Source organism: Sceloporus occidentalis, unplaced genomic scaffold, assembly GCF_023333645.1.
Source record: "Sceloporus occidentalis isolate IW3139 unplaced genomic scaffold, rSceOcc1.0.p SCAF_10, whole genome shotgun sequence".
NCBI lineage: Eukaryota > Metazoa > Chordata > Lepidosauria > Squamata > Phrynosomatidae > Sceloporus > Sceloporus occidentalis.
Window position 1 is genome coordinate 35,517,606 of NW_028316990.1, and position 23,493 is coordinate 35,541,098.

The 23,493-nt window shown below is 42.2% G+C and overlaps 1 protein-coding gene across 4 annotated transcripts in view; it reads right to left on the reverse strand.

The window, feature by feature from the left end:
* The window catches only part of SDK1 (sidekick cell adhesion molecule 1), a 445,458-nt gene that overhangs the window by 80,329 nt on the left and 341,636 nt on the right, over positions 1-23,493 (reverse strand). For all 4 annotated transcript variants that reach the window (XM_089477071.1, XM_089477072.1, XM_089477069.1 and 1 more), the window contains exons 26-29: positions 18,025-18,140; positions 17,451-17,640; positions 14,192-14,290; positions 3,703-3,897 (exon numbers count right to left, since the gene is read on the reverse strand). In XM_089477071.1, coding sequence (XP_089333197.1) covers positions 3,703-3,897; positions 14,192-14,290; positions 17,451-17,640; positions 18,025-18,140 — 600 coding nt within the window. The remainder of the gene's footprint in view (positions 1-3,702; positions 3,898-14,191; positions 14,291-17,450; positions 17,641-18,024; positions 18,141-23,493) is intronic.

The following is a 23,493-nucleotide window of genomic DNA, read 5'->3' on the forward strand; positions in this document are numbered from 1 at the left end:
TTCTGTGAGGCTTCACCCTTATTGCAAATGTGCAATGCAACAAAAGAAAACACCTTCTTTGTGGTGGCCTCTTGAGTGTGGAAGACCTGTCTTAAAAAGGTATGCCTAGCATACAATCTTTTCATGCTAGGATAAGACACGCCTGACATCTGGATAATTTCTCAGCCTGATCTTGTAATTAAAACTGTAATTGATTTTTTTAAAGGCTGCCTTTTATTGTTGTTGCTTTGTAGCATTGTTGATGCTAATTGAATTGATTTGCTCACTGTGGATTTTCAATAATTATTTAAATTGTGAACAGAAATTGAATCGGTTGTCGTCATCTGAGGAGGGGAAATGCAGAAATGCTTTTAAAAAGCAAAGATAATGTTTTGGAAAGCAGTGCTCAGGACCAAAGTGGCAATCTTCTGCGCATGCTTCACCATTGAGCTATTTATGGCCTTTCCTACTTCTCCGAAGGGTATATTCTCTACTGCCCCTTCTCTCTCAATGGATGAATGATAGGAAAGCAGTTCCTTGTTATAGCAGGCATTGCAGTGAAGCATCTCACCACTCCCTCCTGGGCCAACTTGTATAAAAAGCCTACGGGGCATGGCTGTAACATGAAAATCCAAAGGATTATAGAAATGCAGAGATTCTTTGGTCGTAACAAGTGCACCTGGCAATAAGGAGCTCAGGACAAGCTTTGTATTTTCTACATACCCGTTTGACACATAGGCTTCTAAAGGAGCTTAAAGGATTACTGAGGTGCCCAATTCTCATTCAGTGTGAATGAAATTTACATTTGAGTGGCTGACTCCCAAGTGCTTCTTGGAAAAACCCAGTCTTGGGAAGGACGGGATGTGACACGGATCATGGGATTGGGATATCCAGTGTCCCCTTCTTTCTCCATAAAGGGAAAACAAGAGACGAGGTTATCACACAAGACACTTCTCTAACCCCTGCAGCAACCACTAATGTGGAACAAGGCAAGGCAAATGCCTACTGGGATGCCTTGACACCTGTTTCACCTTACTAAATATTGCCATCTAAGGGGCTATAATCCTTTGACTAGTACTGATTCTAGCTTTGTCCGTGTTTGACATTCAAATGAGGACCACAGAAAAAGAAGGTGATACTATCCCTTCCATGTGTGAAACACTGCAACTTGAGTCTGCACACCTAACCCTGACAACCTTTGTGTGGCTTCCAAGCCCAGAATCGTCACATCCTTGCTCAATTTTGCACATTAAACCACTTGCCATAAATGGTGGACAAAGTTTAGGAAAAAAACATTTCTGGCTCCCGTGAAGAAACCCTTGATCCAAAATATTCTGGAGCTCAAAGAAGAAAATCAAAGCAGAGCTTCTCCATGTGCTATCAAGCTTGTCCTGTTCATCCAGGAACATATCCAGTGGCTTCATCTTCCACAATGCTAAGCATCAGTAGCTTCCATATCACTCTCTGGTTCCACATTACATCACCCTATATTTGTCACATTAGAACAAATGCTGTAGACAAATTTGGGCAGATATATGGGCACAGATTCTTACGGTCGCAGTGCCAGCCAGTTTAACACTTAAGTTGTAGCATCATCTGCTATCCAGTTCCTGCAAGCCCAGCTACTTTTCCCTCTCGCTTCTCAGCAGTAAGTAGGACCCACAGTTATCCATGGGGTGGGCAAGTTGTTTTTTATATAATATTCAAAGTACTCCTAAATACTTCACCATAATATAGCTTATTATTATTGTAGCAGAAGGAAGGAATTATAGGATGCAGCTATTATATGCCCAGCGGTATCTCCTGAATAATCTTGTTTAATAGGCTTTATTGTAACTAGGGGGGAAAGTGTTTTTCAGACAACCAGCATTCTTGTTCCTAGTGTATGAGAGAATGTATATTTGGAAGTAGGTGGGTAGGGAAAAACTTCCACAGAAGTGCTTAAAAAGAACTAGTCGCTAATAGATGTCAAACAGTTGTGTGCAATTTTAAAATTCTGAAATGCCAAATTCGGAAATACCAAGATTAAAGGTAGGGTGGCAAGGGGCAAGACCTGCTGAAATCCCCACCTCTACAAAAATATCTTTCTTTGCCTTGGGCCACTCAAATGGCAGAGATATTTGGATGCTGGGCACATGCGGCAGAAACATTCTTTAGGATCAGGACGTGATCCAACTTCTGGCGTATATGTTTTGAGATACACATCCTTCCTCTGCATATTATATTGTTGTTGGCCACGCTGTTGGTATTGCTTGCAAGTGGGTTCGGTGCCCATCTGTTCATTGTGCATTTGTAAACAAACCATTTATTACAGAAAGCATCATAAATCTCTAGGACTCTCAGTTTGCAAATAAGTCAACCCTCTAAAAATTAGCTCTGGAATGTTTAACTGCTTTGGGAACTAGGGCACCATGAAAAAGCACAAATGCATGTAGGATAAAACATGAGATACTACAGCTTCTGTTGTTAATTTTCCTCTCAATTCATAGAGACATGGGATTCTCAGGATTTTAAGGATTACACACCAGGAACTCATGCGCACCTGCATTCACACTTCAGCTGAGACTAGAACTGAGCCAGAAATGTGAACCAATGTCCTGGGTGTTTATGCTCAGCTTCTAGTCTTTTTCACCGCAAACTGGAGTTGTTTTGCAACTTTGGGTTCAAAATATAGCTATTAATTATGTGAGCTATAGATGGATTTAGGATAGATAGCTTGGGAGGTTCGGTATCGGAAGACCAGCAACAGAGCGGTATTATTGCTGTTATCGTTGCTATGGAAGATTTTCCAGTGGGAGCAGCTAAATCTGGCTTCCCAAATTCCCATGAAGAAGCATTTTCCACAGGATTATTGCTACGTTCAAAGCAAGCAAAAGCCACTTTTTGGACCACAGCTCACCAAATCCCCCAACCAGCATGACCAGGTAATGTTACACATCTTAAGCAACAGTGGTCTTAAAAAGCCTGTTCCTACCATTCAATGTCAACCCAAGGTTTGACCCATGGTAGGATGGCCAAGAAAAGAACAAGATTGCTGTATCTTGCAAAAGACAGGCAGCAGGTACAGAATGAAAGGAACCTGCGAAACATCCCTTACATCCGCTTCACACCAGATCCTTGGAATATATAAGCCCTTCATTCACAAACACCCCATCTCTAAGATGAATATTACTAGGAAATAGCATCAGAAAGCCAAGCTAAACAGAGTAAATCAAATAATAATTCGCTGTTCACATGTTCTTTCTACAAAAAGCACAGCCAGTCCTACATTTTCTTTCTGGTGAAGATGTTATTTTTAAAAGCACATAAATGTTTGCGGGAAATGGTCTGCAACATAGATCTTACCCCTCAGCTGATATAATAAGAAAAAGCCAAATCCCAGAAACGTAACAGGTCAGTCTGAGCACCATTGTTGGCAGACAGGCAAGATCTAAATTCAATCAATTGTTCGATCATTCAAAAAATTGGGAGCCAATTTTAGGGTAATGTGTCTTTGGCCCAAAATGGCCAAAAAGTCCCCAAAATGGGAGGAAATGAGGGAAAAAATGGCCCCCAAAATGGCAGCCAGAAGTAACATCATGCCATTTTGGGCATGCTGTAACTTGGTGATATATCCCATTAGATGGGCACTGGGAAGTAAAATGGCCCCCACCTGGTCTACAAAGACTAGTGGCATGGATTACTCTTGAGAAAGCAGAGTTGCAGCTTAGCTGCGGACATTACCTCTCTTTTCCGTAGTGATGACTGTAGCTTCCAAGGGCTCACCCCAGCCCTGGCGAGTCTTGGCCGAGGCTCGGAAGATGTATGCCGATTCTGGGAGAAGATCTGTAGCCACAAACTGCCTGACTGTGGAGCCAACCTCCACCGTGGTGAACTTGTTTGGGTTGCTGGTTGCCAAGCGGTATGCGATTTGATATCCTGGATTCATAGTGACACACACAAAAAGGCAGAGAAGGTTGGCTGTGTTGTTTCCAGTCTTTTAGTGTGGGAAAAGAGCCAAGACTATTAGTGCATCCTAATTACTTATTTATTTGAAGGCAAAACAATGTAATTTGCTTCTTTTAGGGGTTACCAGCTGAGCTTTATAACATCTCCCCCCTCCTTCAGGACTGATGCAATACATTATCTGAGAAATTCCTGACTATGTGATGAATGGAAAAGGCCTTCTGAGTGATAATCCACCATGAAATTTGTTTCACATTTCATTCTTTAAAAGAATGAGATACAGGAGCAGTTTCATCTTCCTGGAGAATATTGATGGGCTGTGAAAATGTGACACATACCAAAGAAAAGTATACACAGCTGAAACTGATTTTGACAAGGCAAGGCCAGCCTGAAATGTATCTGTCCAATGTCTTCTCCTACAACAAATGCTTAGAGACAGAGCAGGAGGGAAGTGGGATTGAGCGGAGGCTCCAAACATGCATTCAAACAACACAATTCTGTTTTATTGTGGCACTGAATGCAGAAGGCATGGAGCATAAGATGGAAGATACCACAAATGGAGACATGATACCCCATCCCTCCAGTGGACCTTTTGCTTTACTGACCTAGTATTTTGGGCAGGTCCATGGCCTTTTAGTTTGGTAGGAGGAACTAAATCATAATGAAGAAAAGTTGACCCACAGGAAAAGTCAACCAGAGAATGGTGGTTAGAATCAGAGCTTCAAGTGGTTACACTTTGTAGCATTGAAGGACTACATACCTCTGTGTCATACACTATATCATATCCCCACTTACTATGTCTTGCACATATACAGAGTAAATCATTCATAAAAAAGTAATAATGAAATCAAGAGCAGGTCCATATGGTCTAGAGACAGACAGATGATGTTGAAGGTAGCATGCCAATAGACTGTAGGCCTACATTCAATTGCTACTGCAGTACTATACAGTAGACCAACCTCTTTCAGTAAATGTAAGAAATGTTGCTTTGGATGACAGCAAATGTCCATCTTGGCCAACATTCTGGTTTTTACAATGGCCATCAGCCATATGCTTCTGAGAAGCTTCTAAACAGGATATGAGGGCTTCAACATTATGTGTTTACAGTGATTCTATAGATGGAGATGAAAAGATGAAAGAAGAAGATGAAAAGAGGAGGCAAATATGGCTGTAAGGAGAAGGAATGGCAATTATGACAACAACTACTACTACACTGGGAAACTTTATTTTCAGGTGGTTCTTGTGGCTAATATCCACAAAGGATGCAGAAAACTACATAAAATCAAAAAGCAATATATTATCTTGTCAACAGTCAAGCATCCATCCATCCATCCATCCATCCATCCATCCATCCATCAGTTTCCATATGAGCATGTACACTATGTAAGATCAGCATCTGAGACTCTGCTTGTGGTGCTGACCATATATGAGATCAGATAGGTGGATGCCCAAAGGACCTTGTAAATGGTGGCAACCAGAGTTTGGAAAATTTACTTTTTGGACTACAACTTCCTGGCCAACTGGGAAAGGCGCAGAATAATCTCATCGCTATGTAAGTCTTTCCAGTAATTCTCAGTGGGCTCACTACCTACAGTCCAACTATGTGATGCATCCAAGGCAACTTGTTCTTTAGGAGCACACACCAACTGTTCAAACTCATTCTACTAATACTTGCCAATATACCAGACTTGCTTTCTTCTGGAGCCTACTACAAACCCAGTCCAGCTGCTCGGCTCCAAAATCAATTTCAGTGAGAGATGGCAGGGATGGCTTCGCTTGTAGTGAGAAATGTTAAATGCTCCATCAAGTTCCATGGTGGGAAGCATGGAGGATGATGGCCAAATAAACCCAAAACAGAGGCAGCTGAACTCAATTGCGATGGACATCTGCTAGCCCTCTGACCATCTTTTGAACTCCAAAGAGTTGTGCAGAAATCAGAGACTACTCTGATGCCAAACATCCCATTTATATGCCTGCTGTAGCTTGGATGCTCACCAGATTTCAACCTCAACAAAAGGAAGGAGGAAGGAAAAACATGGGAGGGGGCAAGATCAATGGATGATGAGCAACAGAAGGATGTTTGTATCAGGGAGGATAGGAAACTGGATAGACAACATCCATCGCTTGTTGAAAGGTGGCATTGACTACTGGATAGCTAAGCAAGGCAAGAGGCAATAAAAGAGGATTTGGAATGGTCTTTGTAGAGCCAACCGCGCGTGCTATGAATCCACTTGCAGACTTTGGAGTTTAATTGGCATACAGATGGCGGTAATTGTGTGCAGTGGGGCTAGTGATGCTTTTGCAGATAACCTGTCCTCTCCCTATATGTCATTGTCTTTTTCTTCACTCGGGAGGAAACAGGATAATTTGTGGCAGCCGAATGGGAAAGTGGCTGCTCCTTTTGTTTCCCGAGTTGATGTGTCATTGTGAGTCACATCTCGTCTACTTTGCTGTTGCCGAAGTGCCAGAGGAGAGGACCATGTTTCATGGATACTCAAATTACAGCTGACAAGATTTGAGAGGGAGCCGAGTTGTTGAGGCCTGTCTTGGAACTGGGACGTACACAGATGAGCGATTAGAAAAGGCCATATATATTTTTCAAACTTGGCTCCACAAAGCCGAACGTCGAAGCATGTCGCTTTGCCAGAGCACCTGAACCACAAGCAAGAGCCAGGAAGAGTTACGAGAGCAGAGCTTTCAAACGGCTGATTTGGGTCTCGTTCCCAAGCGCTGGTCCTAACCAGAGTAGACCCACTGAGCAGAAAGCTGACTGGAAGGTCAACACTGGTGCAAATCCCACTGATTCAATGGCTCAACTCTAGTTTAGACTAGCAGTTAGATTTTGATTTCAGTGGCTAATTTTCAAACATGCCGATGTGGCCAAAATGAAGCAAAGAAAGTTAGGATGAAAAGCAGAGACCTAGTTTTCACAGATTCACAAAATGGGAAGAGTCCTACTTGTTTTAATCATAATCGTTTATTCATAATTTTGCTTTGAATGGCTACTTTTTAGGGAACGTTTACACAAGGCAACTTAAAATAGAAATGTTATGCACAGTAAAGCAATAGGATGGACACACATTTAATACACACACACACACACACACATATTGAAGACACCCTGAGGTTTTTAGGAAGGACTAGGCTCAAACTCTAAGTAAACAAGAGTCGGCATGGTGTTGTGGTTTGAGTGTTGGCCACTATCTCTGGAGATCAGGATTTGAATCCCTGCTCAGGAATGGAAACCTACTGAGTTTGAGCCCATTACGTTCTCTCAGCCTCACCAAAAGGGTCACCATAAGTCAGAGGTGACTTGAAGGCACACAGAAACAACAAAAGTTATTTCACTAGTATCAAGAACTTAAAGGTAAAGGCATTTCGGGTTGACAAGGTTGTCAAGCCGTGTCCAACCATCTTCGCTAATAAGCCTAAGAGCTAGTGTTGTCAGAGACTATTCTGTGATCATATGGCCAGCATGACTACACCAAATGCTGTTTACCTTCCCACTGGAGTGGTATCTATTTATTTACTTGCATTTGCATGCTTTTGAACTGCTAGGTTGGCAGAAGCTGGGTCTAGTGATGGGAGCTCAATCCATCATGCGGCACAGGGCTCAAATTGCAAACCTGCTGATCTTACAACCAACAGTCAGTTAAGTTTATCGCACAGGACTTGGAGAACGGGAACGGAGCAGAACAGAAGGGAATGGAACGGAACGGAAAGGGGGGAAACCGTATGTTATCGCACGGGAGAATGCCGCTGATGCCGCTGGAAGTCCCCAATCCGTTCCCCAACCATTCCACAGCAGGCAATTTTGAAGGACTGTTCAGAATCAGCTGCTGTGGAATGGTTGGGGAATGGATTGGGGACTCCCGGCGCCATCAGTGGCGTTCTCCTGTGCAATAATATATGTTTCCCCCTCTTTCCATTCCTTTCCTTTCCATTCTGTTCTGCTCCGTTCCCGTTCTCCAAGTCCAGTGCAATAAACGTAAGTGTCTTAACCACACATCCCAGAACTTAGGACCCTGAACTTAGGTTCCACAGAACTTAGAACCTTGGGAATTTCCTTGAAAGTGGATCAACCACTTGGCTACATTTCTCAGTCTTATAATCCTGGTATAATTGAGAATATTGGCTCTGCATTTTTCTAAGGAATTTGCGGTTGACCTAGAGTGGAAGGATCCATCCTTTGATCTATTTCCAATTTGCAACTTGTTAACAAGAACATTAGAAAAACACTGTGCCGGCTGGGTGCTGTTAGGCATTCATATTAAAAAGAGTCTAGTCTTTAGAGATCATTAACTACGCACCATTCACAGTGAAGCCAGAGAGTGGGGGGGAAAAGAGGGACCCAGTTTTGAATATATTTAGCTTTACCCTTTGCACATGTTATGTAGCTTGCCTAGGTATCTATTTCAAACCACACACTGTAAAATCTAGGCCTGATTTAATAAATGCTTCAGGATTATTATTTCACTATTTTTGAAGCCTAGGGAAAGAGAATGCATCAAATGATGTGTTGAAGCGATGTGCTCTGACCTTTTTCAGTTTCTGTACATGTGCAGAAAGCAGAACCAAAGGGACAGTAAGATTCAGCCGAGATAAAATATGACAGAGGCAGAAAGTCAAGGTGGGGGATGAGGGAAAGAACAGAATGGGAAAAGGAGGCATCCTCCAACAAGAAGGAAGTCAAGACGCATACATCGAGGGCGAGCACTTCTTGAATCTCTGTAAGAAGAGTATGTGAGCCAGTTTGTTGTATTGGTTTTGCAGGATGGACTAGCATCCTAGAATCAGGGTTTGAGCACCCATGCAGCCATGGAAACCCATTGGGTGGTTTTGGAAAAGTCACTCTCTCTCTGTCTGAGAGGAAATTAATAGCAGGCTCCCTCTGAACAAAGCTTGCCAAGGAATTCTGTGATAGCTTGGCCTTAGGGTCATCATAAGTCAGAAATGACTTGAAGACAAACCACCACCACTACAGCAAGAGTATGTTCAGACATATCAGGAAGAATCCAATGGAGGTCATTGCAAGAAGAAATAATTCCGCTAGATCCTTACAGGTAATGTCAGGGAGATACTAGTATCTGCTAGGAGCAGGTTTCCACCAAAGTTCACTTGCTTTGTCTGTCAACCATCTTCTGCATCCCCTCCTCTCAATGTCCATAAACCTTAGTCAGCAAAGAAGGAGGTGGCATCAAAGGATGCTTTGAGCATCCATTCCTTTCTGAGGAAAGGACTGGAAATACATTTTCCAGCATCCGAAGTGAGAAAATGACAAGATTTGTGGCATCTGTGGCGAGAAGAAGAAAGGCATAGCTATGGAGGCAGCCATTTTGAGCACTTTTTCTTTTTCACTCGCTTATTGTTCTGAGCTAATTCTCGACGGTGGAGGACAAGTTCAAATTAGGGCTGCAGAGAAGCACTGATTTGACCAATAATTTTATGAAACGGACCCAACAAAATTACGGGAAAGCATTTTGTGAAAGTGTCATCCTCAGCTTGTTCCGCCAAATTGCTCCAGTGAATCATCGGAACATAATCTTGAGAGTATGTCTCATTGAACTAAATGACCCTGAGTTCTAATTAGGCCCATATAAATCTATCCTAAATCTATTTGGATATGGGGATAGAGGATTTAACTGGCTATTTTATGAATTCTGTGTATTATGAAACATGTTTTATGTATGTAAGTTGTCTCGATCTGCAGGGAGAGGCGGGGTACAAATAAATTATCATCATCATCAACATCATCATCATACACAGAATTAATAAAATAACCAGTTCTGGGAGAACAAAATGGTAGCCACTCTGCTTTTCTTTCTCCGAGAAGCATTTCGCACAACCCCTGAAACACACATACTCCCTGGAATAAAACAGTTGATTTCAAAGCAGGTGAAACAGGTGAGAAACGGCCCTCATTCAGCGCTGTGTTATTCCACCTCAATCTGATTTGAAGCTGGAAAGTTCAACAAAACCACTTTCCTATGTATGGAAAAAGTAGTTTGAGATGCATTTGCATGAAATGAGACCGAAATACTGGTTGTGTCAATCAGTTTCTCTCTGCACCTCCCACCCCTCTATGGCAATAATGCAAAAGTAAGGTTGTTCCATAGGAAAATACGGGGCTGTGAAACTTTTGCAACCAAAAAAGGATGAAAAGACCAGGGGAAATACTGGACAAAATCAAACAAGAGAAATCAATAGAGGTAAATGGAAAGTGTTCAAAGAGAAATTAATGGATACCTGGGGGTTACAGAAGCAACATAGCAATAAATGCAATAGGCATTTTAAAGACCATTAAGTTATGAAGAATAGAAACTCAGTATAAAATAGTACTCAGAAGATTGCTGAACATAATAAAAAAACATAGTGGGATATAAATATCTGTATGTATGTTTGCGCACACCAGTGTGCTGTAGTGGTTTGAGCACTGGACTAGGAGATCAGGGTTTCAGTCCCAATTTGACCATGGAAACCCACTGATTGATCTTGGAAGAGTCACACACTCTCAGCCCAAGAAAACCTTGCCATAGGTTCACCTTAGGGTCGCCGTATGTCAGAAATGACTTTAAGGCACATGCATACCAAGTCCTCATTTTACTCAGAGTAAAACAGAGGTAGGATCTGTGGTTGCAAAACTGTCAAGCCTTAAGAAGAAGCAAGCATCTGGACACAGAAATGATCAAGACTGCCTTGAAAGGGGAAATAAATTATGCAGACTGCTTAGCAAATACATCCCTAAGAAATTAGCAATTTCCAGTTCCTGCTGATTCATGTGATCATCATTCAGATAATGAAGTTCTCTTCCAAATTTGTGAATTTCATAAGCATTTTCTTCCCTTGACCGTTGCCCTCTCCCAATGCTTGACCTGACCGAAAAGACACTCAGATGCAGCAAGGCACTGAAAAGGCATACTAAACATGTTTCTGGATGGGCTGATCATCACACGGTGCATTTGGGCGATGTGATCACCCACCATAAAAATCAAGGGTAATGAGAGGACACATCAAAGCAATGCTCTCAAGGGGAATGGTGAGCATCCAGTGATGGGCTAACAAGTTAGGCACTGTCAATAAGAACAAAGAAACGGCCTTTTGGAGCAGAACATGCGAGCATCCTAATTCAGACAGCCAGATGCCAGCGAAGGTTCACACAAGATGCAAAGGCAAATAGCTTTCCTCTTGTTTGCACCCAGCATACGGCACTCACTGTGGGTTTCAAACAACCTTTCCACGAAAGCAAGTTCCAATTTCATGCTCCTTTCTGAACCAAACAAAAGGCAACAGCATTATGTGTCTGTTACATGTTAGGCTACTTCAAGGCAACTAGTGTTTTTTTCCCTCCCCCATAAAGCAAATGGGCAGGAGGACGGTTTTGCGCTTGGAATGCCAATGCTGTTTTGATGCACGTCGCCAACACACAAAGCCTTTCAGAACTGGCAGCATCAGCCTGAGGAAAAGCTGCAGTGAGTTTCAGCCCGCAGACATTAATTTGCTGCAGAACTCCTGGGAGGAAGGTGGTTGATACGTAACAGTAAGAGATTTGTTCTGGTCCAGTTTTCTGATGATGATTTTTTTTAACCACTTAGCATTTCAAAGGCTGGAAGTGAGTAGAAATGCAATATGAGATCAAAACACCAACTTGGGCTGCCTGCCGTTCTGTTCTTGATTCTTAGTGGGGGTTCTTTGGACATGGACACACAGTTATTTCAAGAATTAAGAGAGACACAGAGAGGAGAGAGGGATGCTAATCGGGGAGGAGGATAACATGAAAGAGGTCTCAGAGGCTGAGCTTCATGAGTGAGTTGGACAATGAGCTGGAATGCAAATAGAAAAGTCTAATAAGAAAAGGTATGAAGGAAAGACCTCTTAAGAGCCCCAGTGTTTGCAGTTGCACTCTATAAAAGAGGACTTGGACTTCATCAGCAGCCATTACTAAGCAAAGGCCCACAAAAGTAGGTTGTGGGAATCAACTCAAAATCACCATTCATAGGTTGCTGCACAGGTCAACCGTACACAAGCAAAAATGTTCCGTGCAATCCGGCTTTTAGTATTGATCTACGCTATGAGCCTGTGCTGTTTTTACACCTGTTTTTCTGCTTCTGCTTCTCTTCTAAGGTGTTAGCAAAGGCTTAGAAGACAGACTAGCTGGGAAACAAGACAAGAATCTTATTGTTTCTCTCTCTCTCTCTCTCTCTCAAAAAAAGGACAGAAGAGCATTTGGAAACTCCTGATTATACCCAGATAATGCCAGTGCCGTTTGCCAAGAGCTCTGAGATGGCACGCGAGGATGCGTTTATGCTCTTTTCTTCGACTCGTCTCAAACCACCATCTTACCTAGACTTACTGGCATGCAGCAGATGACTTGGAATAAAAGCCAGGTAGATGAGCAATTTTTCTTGACCTGCCTAATGCAAGGAAGACCCTAAAAGGCTTCCCCACCAAAGAATGTTATCAAGCAGCTACAACAGGGTAAAAGCCTGTAGGTGAGTTTGTGCGTCCTTTACTACTTGACCTGAGAATGGAGACATGGATTTTTGAGTTTCACACTCTGCTGGCTAAGAAGGATTTTTGCTTAAGAACGGAACGCTTTGAAAAATGGCTCAAAATCTCATGTCAGCGGAGCCTTACAACACCTCTTCATCTTCCGGAACAGCAATGCTGCCAGACAGGAAAAACTCATCCAGGCCGGTTCAAAAATATCACGCAACAGACTGAACAATCTGAATCGTGAAACAAAAGGCACCATTTTGCATTGCTATCTCCCAGATGGTTTCAAGACGATGGGCTCCCCACCCCCAGAAACAAATCCTGTGTTTCAGTTCTTAATCTGACAGTAAGCACACAAGTCACAGAGTTTCTTTTAAGATAACATAAGCATCTCAAGCACCAGGAATAAATACACAGAAGGATTTTTCTTATGGTTGTTAAGTCAAGCTAAGACCTGAAACCCTTTTGATTGTTAAGTCATCCAAAGACTTGAAACCTTGTCTGTCTTCCTCTATCCCTATCTTTCCATTCTCTCCCTCTTGCATGCAAAAGATTTGGGAACAGATGCTTTCAGATCACATCTAATGACACTCCAAGCACCTCGTGGGCCCTGTTATCATCAGCAAACTATTTTGGGCTGCCGTACGCCATCTGAGTAAATGCCGCATCGAGTGACTGATTTCAGACTTTATTTAACACAAAACAAAAAAGCAATCCGCCATTTAAGGCGACAGAGTTACACGGCGAGACTGAAAAGCAAGACTGTCTCAGGAATACCATAAATTGTCTCACTGTAGGGGCCCTCGGAAAATGCTAAGCATAAATAAACTGGCTAGATTTCCAGGGAAGAGCTTATGACTTTCAGCTATGGTTAAAAACAAGATGCCAACAGTAAAAGGATTGTATTTGCTTGAAGGTACATCATTATCCCATGAATAAAGCGGCAAAATCGTGCCATTTTTTATTCACAGGAAAATCCCATGAATAAAAAGCAGCACAATTTTGTCACTTTATCCATGGGATAGTTGCAATTTTGCCATTTTATTCATGGAATAATGGCGCGGTAATGGTGACGTTGTGGGAGAATCGTCCCATTATTGCATGATATTGATGGGATTTAGTGGCGATTTAATGACGCTTTCCTCCTGTGTGATAAAGTCCATACATGGAGATTTCTTCATCTGCTTCCTGGCTTTCATCACTTACTTTGGAAGTTTTCCTAACCAAAGGACCAAATGGCTTGGCACCATTTTTGAAATTATCCATTGTTTGAATTGTAGAATCTCTGTTCCTGATGTGGATCATTACTTCTGCCTTAACACACAGTCCTCAGTACAGAATTTGGGTTCTTTGTCATCCATTCCACCTTGGAGTAAGTGCACCCAAACTCTTGGTACTATTCACTCCTATTTTTCTAGTAGTAATGGTGCTTAATTGGGTTGAAGCCAGTGTGGGAAAGAGAAGGCTGGAGTAAGCCAGAAAGTGGTAGCATATGAACCACAGCGCTCTCTAAAATACTTGACTGGTTGTTTAATGTGCTTGGAACAGCCATGGGCATTACAACCATACATCATAGCCTCCTGCCTGAGAACCACTAAAGGTCCATCATGGAAAGAAAATTAACATATATGGAAAAGAACACCTGGTTTACATGCAATCTCTCTCTCTCTCTCTCTTAAGTGCCTTCAGTTGTGTTCGTCTACTTTGATAGGTTTTGTTTAGCTTTGAATTTTTATATTTATTTATTTATTATTTATTTATTTAGCTAGCTTACCAAGAATAATTCCATTTGGCTCTTCGGGTGGTTGCCATACAATACGCACAGATGTCAGCCTCACCTCAGGGAAGACCAGTCGCACAGGAGGACCTGGAGCTAAAAGGCAAGAGGAATACCACAATGTAAAAAACAACATCTATGATCCAGTCTTCTTTTTATACAGCCATCTTGCATGCAACAAGTTCCAGGTACACTTCCTAGCACACACCCAATTTTCAAGCAGTGATCAGGTAGCAGGTGATCTGAAAAACCCTTCCTGGTGGACAGAAATAATAGTGGGCTTGAAGGTCAAATCAACCAACTTGGTCAAAGGTAGATTCCTGTCTTTAGTTTGCCCACATTTAAGATGGTGTCATGATTCCATGTGTCTGGTCTGCTCAGTTCCCAGGCCAACTCAGGTTCAGGGGTCTGAGAAAATGAAGTGCACAAAACAACAGTATATCGGTGATGTGGGGATATTAAGTGCGATGCAGCAATAAAACCCAAGGCAAAGGCAAAACTAGTTCACATCTCTTAGCTGATCAAAGCAGTCCTTTTTCACAGCTGCTGTCCACCAAATGGAAAGTCACCCCAAGGGAAAGCAGTCCATCGGGATGAAATTCGGTTCATCATGAGGACCCTGGTGGACAGCAGCTGTGGCAAAAGACTCCTTTGATCAGCTGAGGGATGTGAGCTAACTTTGCTTTTGACGTGGGTTTTATCACTGCATCCCACTTGATGCTTCCACATCATCAATAAACCATTGTTTGGTGCACCTGGGGCCATGCTTCATTTTGACAGACCCTTGAGCCTGAGTTGGCCTGGGAGCTGAATGGATCAGGTCCTTGGAACTGTTATGCCTGATATCTTGGATCAACTGTTTTGGCAAAAGGAAAACAGGAGACAAAGCAGCTAGTGGTGTAGAGACCAGAGGAGACTAGCTATCTCCTGCGGTCATCATACCAGTTCTTATAATATTGCAGCTATAGCTTTCTGATGTTTTACTGCACTAGTAAATATATTTACAATGATGTTTTTTGACAAACAGGGTTTAACCTCAATGAGAATGATTATACATCAACATATCTGGGGAATCCCTGTGTGCCAATGAGATTGTAAAAACATTTCATACCTCTGGCTGTTATATACTCTGTCATATACCGGGGAGGTGTTAAATTACCTTGAGAGGGAGAGGCTATTTTCTGTGTCACTCCAGGACTGCCTAACTTGAATAATATTCTAGTTCCCAGTCTGAAGTGCTGTCTAAAATTCACATATGCATTTTTAGAGCCCCTCTCTCCAGCCACAGGTCTCAAAGAGGGAGCAGGTGCATAGCACCGTGGATGGCAGGCAGGCGCTTGAATTACCCATCGCAAGGTCACCAGGGGAAGCTAATGATAATTTTGCAAATCTAAGAGACATTGACGTTCCCCTTAAGCTGAAATCCCACCTTTACCCCCACCTGATGCTTTTAATTAAATGGATCGGGGATGAATCAAACAGGCTTATGGCAGGAATGTAGGATTGGAGGAATAAACAGCATCATTTGTCGACAAATGCTGTGTGAGGGAAAATGGTAAGATGGTTTGCCAAACATAAGACCAAGAACATCTTGTTACAGAGTGGATAATGCACACGTTTGTTTATTGGAACCCTAGGGAACAGTACACGTTTTGTGGTTTGTGTACAGGCAATCTGAAGGACCATATCTCTCTGAGTCCATGTGAGCACTAAGATCTTCAGGAGAGGAAGATCTAGGGTCTTCAGAAGATACCTTCTCTCTGTCCCATTACCTTCCCAGGTAATGGGACAAGATGGTTCCCACCATGTTCACCTTCTTCCAGTAAGGGAAAGTTTCCCTTTTGTCAGGTTTTTAGAAGTTGACTGTGATGGTCTTTTAAAGGTATGCTAATTAATTGATTTTTATATTCTGACTTTTAATGAACTTTTAACTCTGTAGACTGTGTTTTAAATAATATACACATATATGGTCGCACATTGGTATCCGTGGGCAATCTGTTCCGGACCATCCTATGGATACCAAAAGACCGGGACCTCAAGTCCCATTGTCCCTAATGGCGGGGCAACACGCACATGCTCACTAACACAGCCACATGCTGGGACAATGGGGTTTGCCATCTGCAGATGCTGCAATCCATGGATGGCAAGCCTGCAGATAATAAGGCTTCGCTGTATTTATTATTATAGTTTTAATCTGTACTGGTTTTAATAATTTTTAACCTAGCTTGAGTCCTACTAGGAATACCATTTTTTAAAGTATTCTTTCTATCCCTATTATGGAACATCCCTAAATGTACTTTATCCTCAAATAAGCATTTTAAGTGCTTCTTGAGCTCAGAAGTGGATTGCAATATTGGAAGAGTGTAAAATCCAGAAGACAGCTACTCTCTGATACAGATCCACCCAAGTGGTGCGGATCAAATCAAATGATATCAGAAGTCCAACAGACCAAATTCCACAAGTATTTCTATCTTTACCTATACTCCTTTACCTAGTGCCTGTTTCTTGGTATCTTAGGATATGAGAAATAGGCAATCAGTTAGGCAAAACACACACACATACACACACACAATCTCCTATGAGACGAGCCATAGAGTCAAGCATCATCTCAGTATCCGTGTGGCTAATGAATACACATTTGTTCCATTAGGCCCCAAAACAAGCGCCAGCCCTTTCAATATGTCAAACTGCAAATGTGAGCGCTCAGTCTTAGAGAAAGTGTTTGAGAAAAGGATAAAATAATATTTATGCACTAATTTATTTTTTTTGTTGCAAAGGTCATTTGATGATTCTTTTGCTCAAGGTTGGCATTGGGCACATCCCTGGGATCGGAAACTCCGCATCTCGCTCGCGTTCAATCCCAGCGCGGTTTGTTTATCACGTCCCATTATACCGCAGCTTTTCCCCCTTATTTTATTGCTATGATTGGATTTCTGTAGGAGTTCATAATTGGGCTGTAAAAATTTGCTTCAGGCAGGAACCGGCTATAAAATATAAGGTTTTCGAGTGAAATGGTCTTTTTGTCAATTACTAGGAGGAGGGGGGAAAAGATTGCGATTTCGGGAGCAGATTCTCAGCTAGACATTAATAGGACTGTGGGTGTTTACATTAGGGGAGGATCTGGCTCTTTAAGATTAAAAATGTAATCAAGCTGAGAGGCTGCTAATGTATTCTCCTTAAAGGGTGGATAATGGAAGGAGTCCTCTTCTTAAAAATAGCAGGTTATATTGACAGTCGTGAACATGGACACACTCACCGTCGTCTTTGGTTCGCTCAATGACTGGAGGAGAGCTGGGAACCCCATCCCCGATGCGCGTGAAAGCCAGCACCTGGATCTCATAAAGCACATACTTGCGCAAGCCGGCGAGAAGGACGGAAAGCGTGTGGTTCCCTCTCACAACCTGGCTGTTCAATTTGCTCTCCGCATCTTTGGTCTTGAACAAAATCTTTGGGGACAAAACAGGAAAAAGCAACAAGTCGGTCCTTTACTTCTCCATTTCATGGTCAGATGGTCCAGGAACAACATTTTGGGACATTGCCTTGCTAAGCAAAGACTGCTGGTAATTTATGTTCCTTTCTACAGCCCTATACGTGCATATACAAACTCATTCCCCATGTGTTGATTCTCCATGTAGTCAAAATGGCAACATTCATGCTCAAGAAAGCAGTCTCTCTAATGCTTGGGAGAATCTCAGTGCTAAAAAAGTGAAGCTCCATTGTTATAAGTCATGTCATTGTTACATGACATATAGGTACTGATAAAATTTGGGGAACTTTCTTATGAAAAGGAGACACACACAAAAACCCAAAGCATTTGGACAGTTTACTACCTTGTAGCCAAGTATGAGCCCATTCTGCTCCGGTTCTGGCACAGCTGCCCAAGTCAAGAGGATCTGAGTGGAGCTCACAGCTTCGGCCGACACATTCTCTGGTGGAGCCGAAGGAACTGCAAATGTCCAAATGACCAGAGATTAGAAAACGAAGAATCCAGTTATTCATTTGCATTTTAGGATCTCATACCCTCCTACGTGTCACAGACGAAACCTGGGATGCATATGACCAAGCAATATCAAAGTGTGATTAAAACGGCAAAGGTTATCAAGGAAGAAGAAAACCCAAGCTAGGAGAGCTGTAGCAGAGAGGGGCTTTTCTGTGAGAGCAACCAGACTCCGAAGACCCCGGCACATTCACCGAACCCCCAATAGCTGTTATCTGCAAACCTTCTGCTCACTTGAATTGGTTGAACATGATAGCTTTCTGTTGTCAAGTTCCTGTTTTAGTCTGTTATATTCCTTTAATTGATGTAACTCTGCTTTTAATATTGTTTTGAACAGTATTGCAAACTGCCCCGGGGCGGAATCTTTGATCAGACAAGCTGGCAATAAATCATTTAGATAAACTAATTCCACCGTTGAACAGCTCAGACTGTTGGATAGTTTTTCTGACTAAACATTAGGAAGAATTTCCTGAGGGTAAAGAGCTAGGGATGTGAAGGCTTAGGAAATAACTAAAGGAAATCTTTAAAACTCCAATTTTCTTTACCCCCTTCTCTCCCGCCATGGCTTTTTTCCCCTAGAAAAAATGGGAACATTTTAAAAATATGGATTACAGAACATTTTCTGTTGGCATTATTAATAAAATGTTTATGGAGATGTTCATATATCCAAAGGAAGACTTTTATTTAAACTGTGTACAGTATGAGATCACTGCAATTCCTGACTCTGGAGACCAGGGTTCGATTCCCAGCTCAGCCATGAAACCCACTGGGTGACCTTTGGCAAGTCACACTCTCTCAGCCTCAGGGGAAGGCCATGGCAAACCTCCTCTGAACAAATCTTGCCAAGAAAACCCCATGATAAGTTCACCTTAGAGTTGCCGTAAGTCGGAAATGACTTGAAGGCACCTAACAACAACAACGTGAGTAGTATGAATGGGTCCACTTTCTTCCCGCTACAATGAAATGCACTGTATTGTATTATATTTCTGCTTAAATTGGTAGCAATTCTCCCTAAAATTGGATACTGCGCATACCAAGAAATTAACACGCGAGCCTGGATCCTCTTTTGCTCTGTTTTTTGGCAAAATGTGAACTGCCACGCCATTTATTCCAGAACAATGATGGAGCCTCATTTACAAGGACTACCTGGTGTCCCACCTAAACTTTATTAAAGAAGCCACTGTGTTAAACCCAGACTTCAGTGCTTAAGAGAACACAGGGTCTCACATGAAAACTTTTTTAAAAATACACTCCCTTTCAAAATGAAGGCTGTAATTGAAAGGTCACAATAGAATTACTGTCACTAAACTTCACCTGACAAGAAGAAATCCGACATATTTTCACAGAGCTCTCCATTCTTGTGCCTCTCTGCACCTTTAGGCAAGTTTAACACCACTCAGTTAACAAGATTAGATCTAGAGGCAACTTAAAAGGTCTTCTTTTTGTCATTTATTTTTTGTGCATCCATTCTATGATTCTATGAAATGTCCGTACCTGATGCCCACGGGGCACATCAGAAAGTACCATCTACCTGTCAAGGTTGCAGCGACTGTCTGAAGGAGAAGGGAATCTTCCGAAAGGTTATTTCAGATGGCAAGGGGTATGGAGGGCAACCGTTTTGTTCACAGTGCTAAAATAGAACTTGTTCAGATCCAGCACTGCCAATGTGACAACCTAGCAATGGATTTTTTGCAGGGTGAGGAGCTGGATTATTGCGCAGAGTGTGTTTTCATGCGTACCAGGGACTAATGGATGCTTTCTGTGCTGGCTGTGTGCCGTAATAAATGAATGAGATGCTTTCTCATTTTTTAGTTACACAACACAACTGTGCACTCTTCTCTGCTCTGCATTTTCTTGGAATATCCAAACATCTTTATATATGTTAATATTGTTTTCAATATTTTTGGTTCCCCAGTGTATGATGTACAGAAGAAAATGTATTCATAAATATAATAATGTGCACTTGGAGGCTAGAAAGGTAAAGAAGTTACCTGTGCCTTTCCCTCTATCCTCTGTTTGTGACATACAATGCTGGGAATGGCAGAGGGATTGGTCTATGACTTCATGATGTTTGTGGGCTTCCTGCATACTTACTTACAGCATAATCATATCAGTTTTATAATTCAAAGATATGGCCATGTTAATAAAATCAGTATGTAAAGAGATCTTGTGGAACCTTTGAGACTAATGGAAAGAAAGAAGTTGGCACTGAAGTCTATGAAAGCTCTGACTGCCAACCTCTTTCTTTCCATTAGTCTCAAAGGTGCTACAAGATCTATTTACATATCAGGCTTATAGCACACAATAACTGCCATGGCTCCATTCTGCAGGATCCTGGTAGCTGTAGTTTGGGGTTGTACTTAGAATGCTCTTGCAAATTTCCCATGAAACCTCTTGCAGAGAATCCTAAGTGTCTCACAAAACTACGAAACCGGATCCGTACAACGGAACCACAATAGGTAAAGTGGTATCGGACTACTACAATTATCCAGTGTGGATACCCCCCCCCCCAATGGCTGGTGAATGGAGGAAGAGAAATCCACTCCAGACAGAGCTGCAGTCTGATCCAGCTGGGCTTTTCTTAAGACATGATTTCCTCATTATCATTTAATAGTAATAACCCTACCTTGAGATTCACACATAGATAACAGAAGGAGGAAAACAAAGGCTGCAGCCTGCATTTCAGGTGATCAAATAATCTCTCCAGCAATGTCTCTGTTACTAACTACCTCGGCAAAAGATACAGAGCTGCAGTGCTCTTGTAGCCAAGATGGATGCTTCCTTTGCCCATCCTGCACCCTTCCTACTGTAGGAGGTTCCCCGCTTCTTCCCCTAGATTTATCCCCTACAAAGATATAATTATCTTAAAGGAATATAGATTACTGGGAGCCACGAGTGTCTTTGGATGGCTGCCACGGCTTTATCCATAGATCTTCACAAAGAACGGCTCCCGCATGAATCACTTCCCTTGGAAAAACAGGGCACAAAGAAGAGGCGTGCCAGGTTTGGATGCAAAGAAAACCAGTTGTTTCCTAGCCATGCATATTCATAGATTGAACTGCTTGATTTTACCATGCAAGGGCAGAGATTATTTTTATAGTTTGATGTGTGTATGCCTTCTTCAAGGAAACCAAGACATCTCTTTGCTCACTTTGCAAGAGGCAGACATGGAAGATTGCTGCTAGGAGGAAATCTAAGCCTAACAATGAATAGCATGTGGCTTTCCTAAGTCCCAACAAAACCACCCAAGATCTAATGTTTGCAAGTATGAGGCAGAAAGGTACTAAAATTATGTGATTTCCTACTTGCCAGCATTCCAGAATTCAACTGAAAGACTGGTTTCATCCAAGAAAGACTCAAGATTGAACGAAAAGGAAAAGGTAAGCATAGTGAAGAGGGCAAGCTATGGCACATGTTTCTTTTAGTTACAAAGAGTTCACTTTAGATCCTTTCAGATTTGCAAGTAAATTGGTAGAAGTCGGAAGCCCATCACTACCTTGGTCACAGTGGAGAGAATAGAGGAGGTTGGTGCTTCTTTTAGGTTCTCCTAGGATGGACTAAGCTCTTACCTTTTGCCATTCGACTCAGAGCGGGAGGTGGCTCCTATTTTGAGTTAAGGTACCACACTTGCATTGACTCCGTGGATAAGTTGACCCAGGTTTTTTGGGTCAATTTTTAAACTCACATTTCTAGATGAGTAGATACAGTAGTTAAAGCATGAGCCAGTGGAGTCAAATCTGGCTTCCACAGAAAGTGGTGTTCTGTTGTCTATTCTGACTGACAATGGTTCTTGGCAGTCCTAGGGAGACATGTGTTTTACATCCTCCTTGACCCTACGAATGAAGTTTCAGGATTGGAACCTTCTTCATTCAAAAGTCTACGAGTAAGAAATGGCTCCTTCAGCTTTGCATCTGGTGAGACCCATCAACAAAAGCTGCAACTCTCCAGAGAACTTCTCTGATCTTCCATATTCTAAGCACTTTCTCTTTGCTACTTGACTAGTTAGGATACAACCCCCGAAACGGAGGCTGCTTTGGGAGACTTGTATTACTGTGCTTTGGAGCAGGTTGGGAAAAATGCTTTATCACTCCTCAGGTTACCAAATCAGAAGTGACAACGCTGGGAGAATCTTGGAACTCCCCAAAGTGTGAGGTGAGTAATATGTTAGCATGAGCTGCAGTGGAGACACTGACAAGTAGAAAGCAAGACCCAGAAAGAAATGAAAAGAAAAGCCCAAAGGGCCCTGAGAACAAAGCACCCAAAGAGAATGCAAGAAGCAGAAAGTAGCAGCAAACAGCAAACCCCAACATAAGAGTCTGATTCTTCTGAGCAACCAAAAAATAAAGGAAAATAATAAGAAAAGAAATAAACCTCTTTGCCTCTGTGCCACAGAAATGCTTCCATGGGCTTTGCACCTTCTTTATCATTTTAACCTTGCCCTGTGCTTTATTTGCAAATCATCCTGCAAATAAAAATCCCTGCCCCGATTTCCTTGACCTAAACAGTCCTGCGTTGTAAATCCAGCCCTGACTCACCATCCATCCCACTAACTGTTGCAGGAGCAGCACTAATGCCATTTTGATCTTCTTTATCACACAGTTACTCTCAGGGATGAAGTGTACGGCAGGTGCTCTGTTTCTGCAAATGCGCACTTTTAAAGTACACTTGGTCACTGTCACAATGTGAACACTTCTATTAAGAAAGAGAGAAAAGGAAAGAGGATAGAGAGAGAGAGAGAGAAAGAGGGGACTCTTTGTAAAAAATGTTTTCATTCACATTGAAAGGACTGGATGCTGCACCTTATAAGAAAAGCGCACCAAAGAATGTTCTAAAGAGAATCCTCGGTGTCTTTGTCAAGCTACATTTCCCAGGGCTTTAACACAGACATGGCATTTGGATGCTGCTCTTGATCCAGAATTTGGGGATGGAGGAAGAGCATGGATCTTTGCAGCACACCTCAAAGATGGCCTGACATGTGGTAGACATCCGATTAGCCGCATAATTGTTTGCTGCATTGGTGGGTATTCAAAATGAAACCTTGTTTCTATCAAAACCTTACGGGAAATGAGCTGGAATGGATCTGCAGAATGCTCAAAATAGCTCATCCAAAATATAGGCAGACTGGGGGGAAAACAAAGCCAAGGAGCATCTGAAATCTGAGAGTGAGAAATCAGGGAACTGATGAAATACAGTCGGTCCTCCTTATCCATGGTTTTTTTATCCATGAATTCGAGCATCCCTGGCTTGAAAATATTCCAAAAAAGTATAAATTCCAAGTAACAAACCTTGATTTTCCATTTTA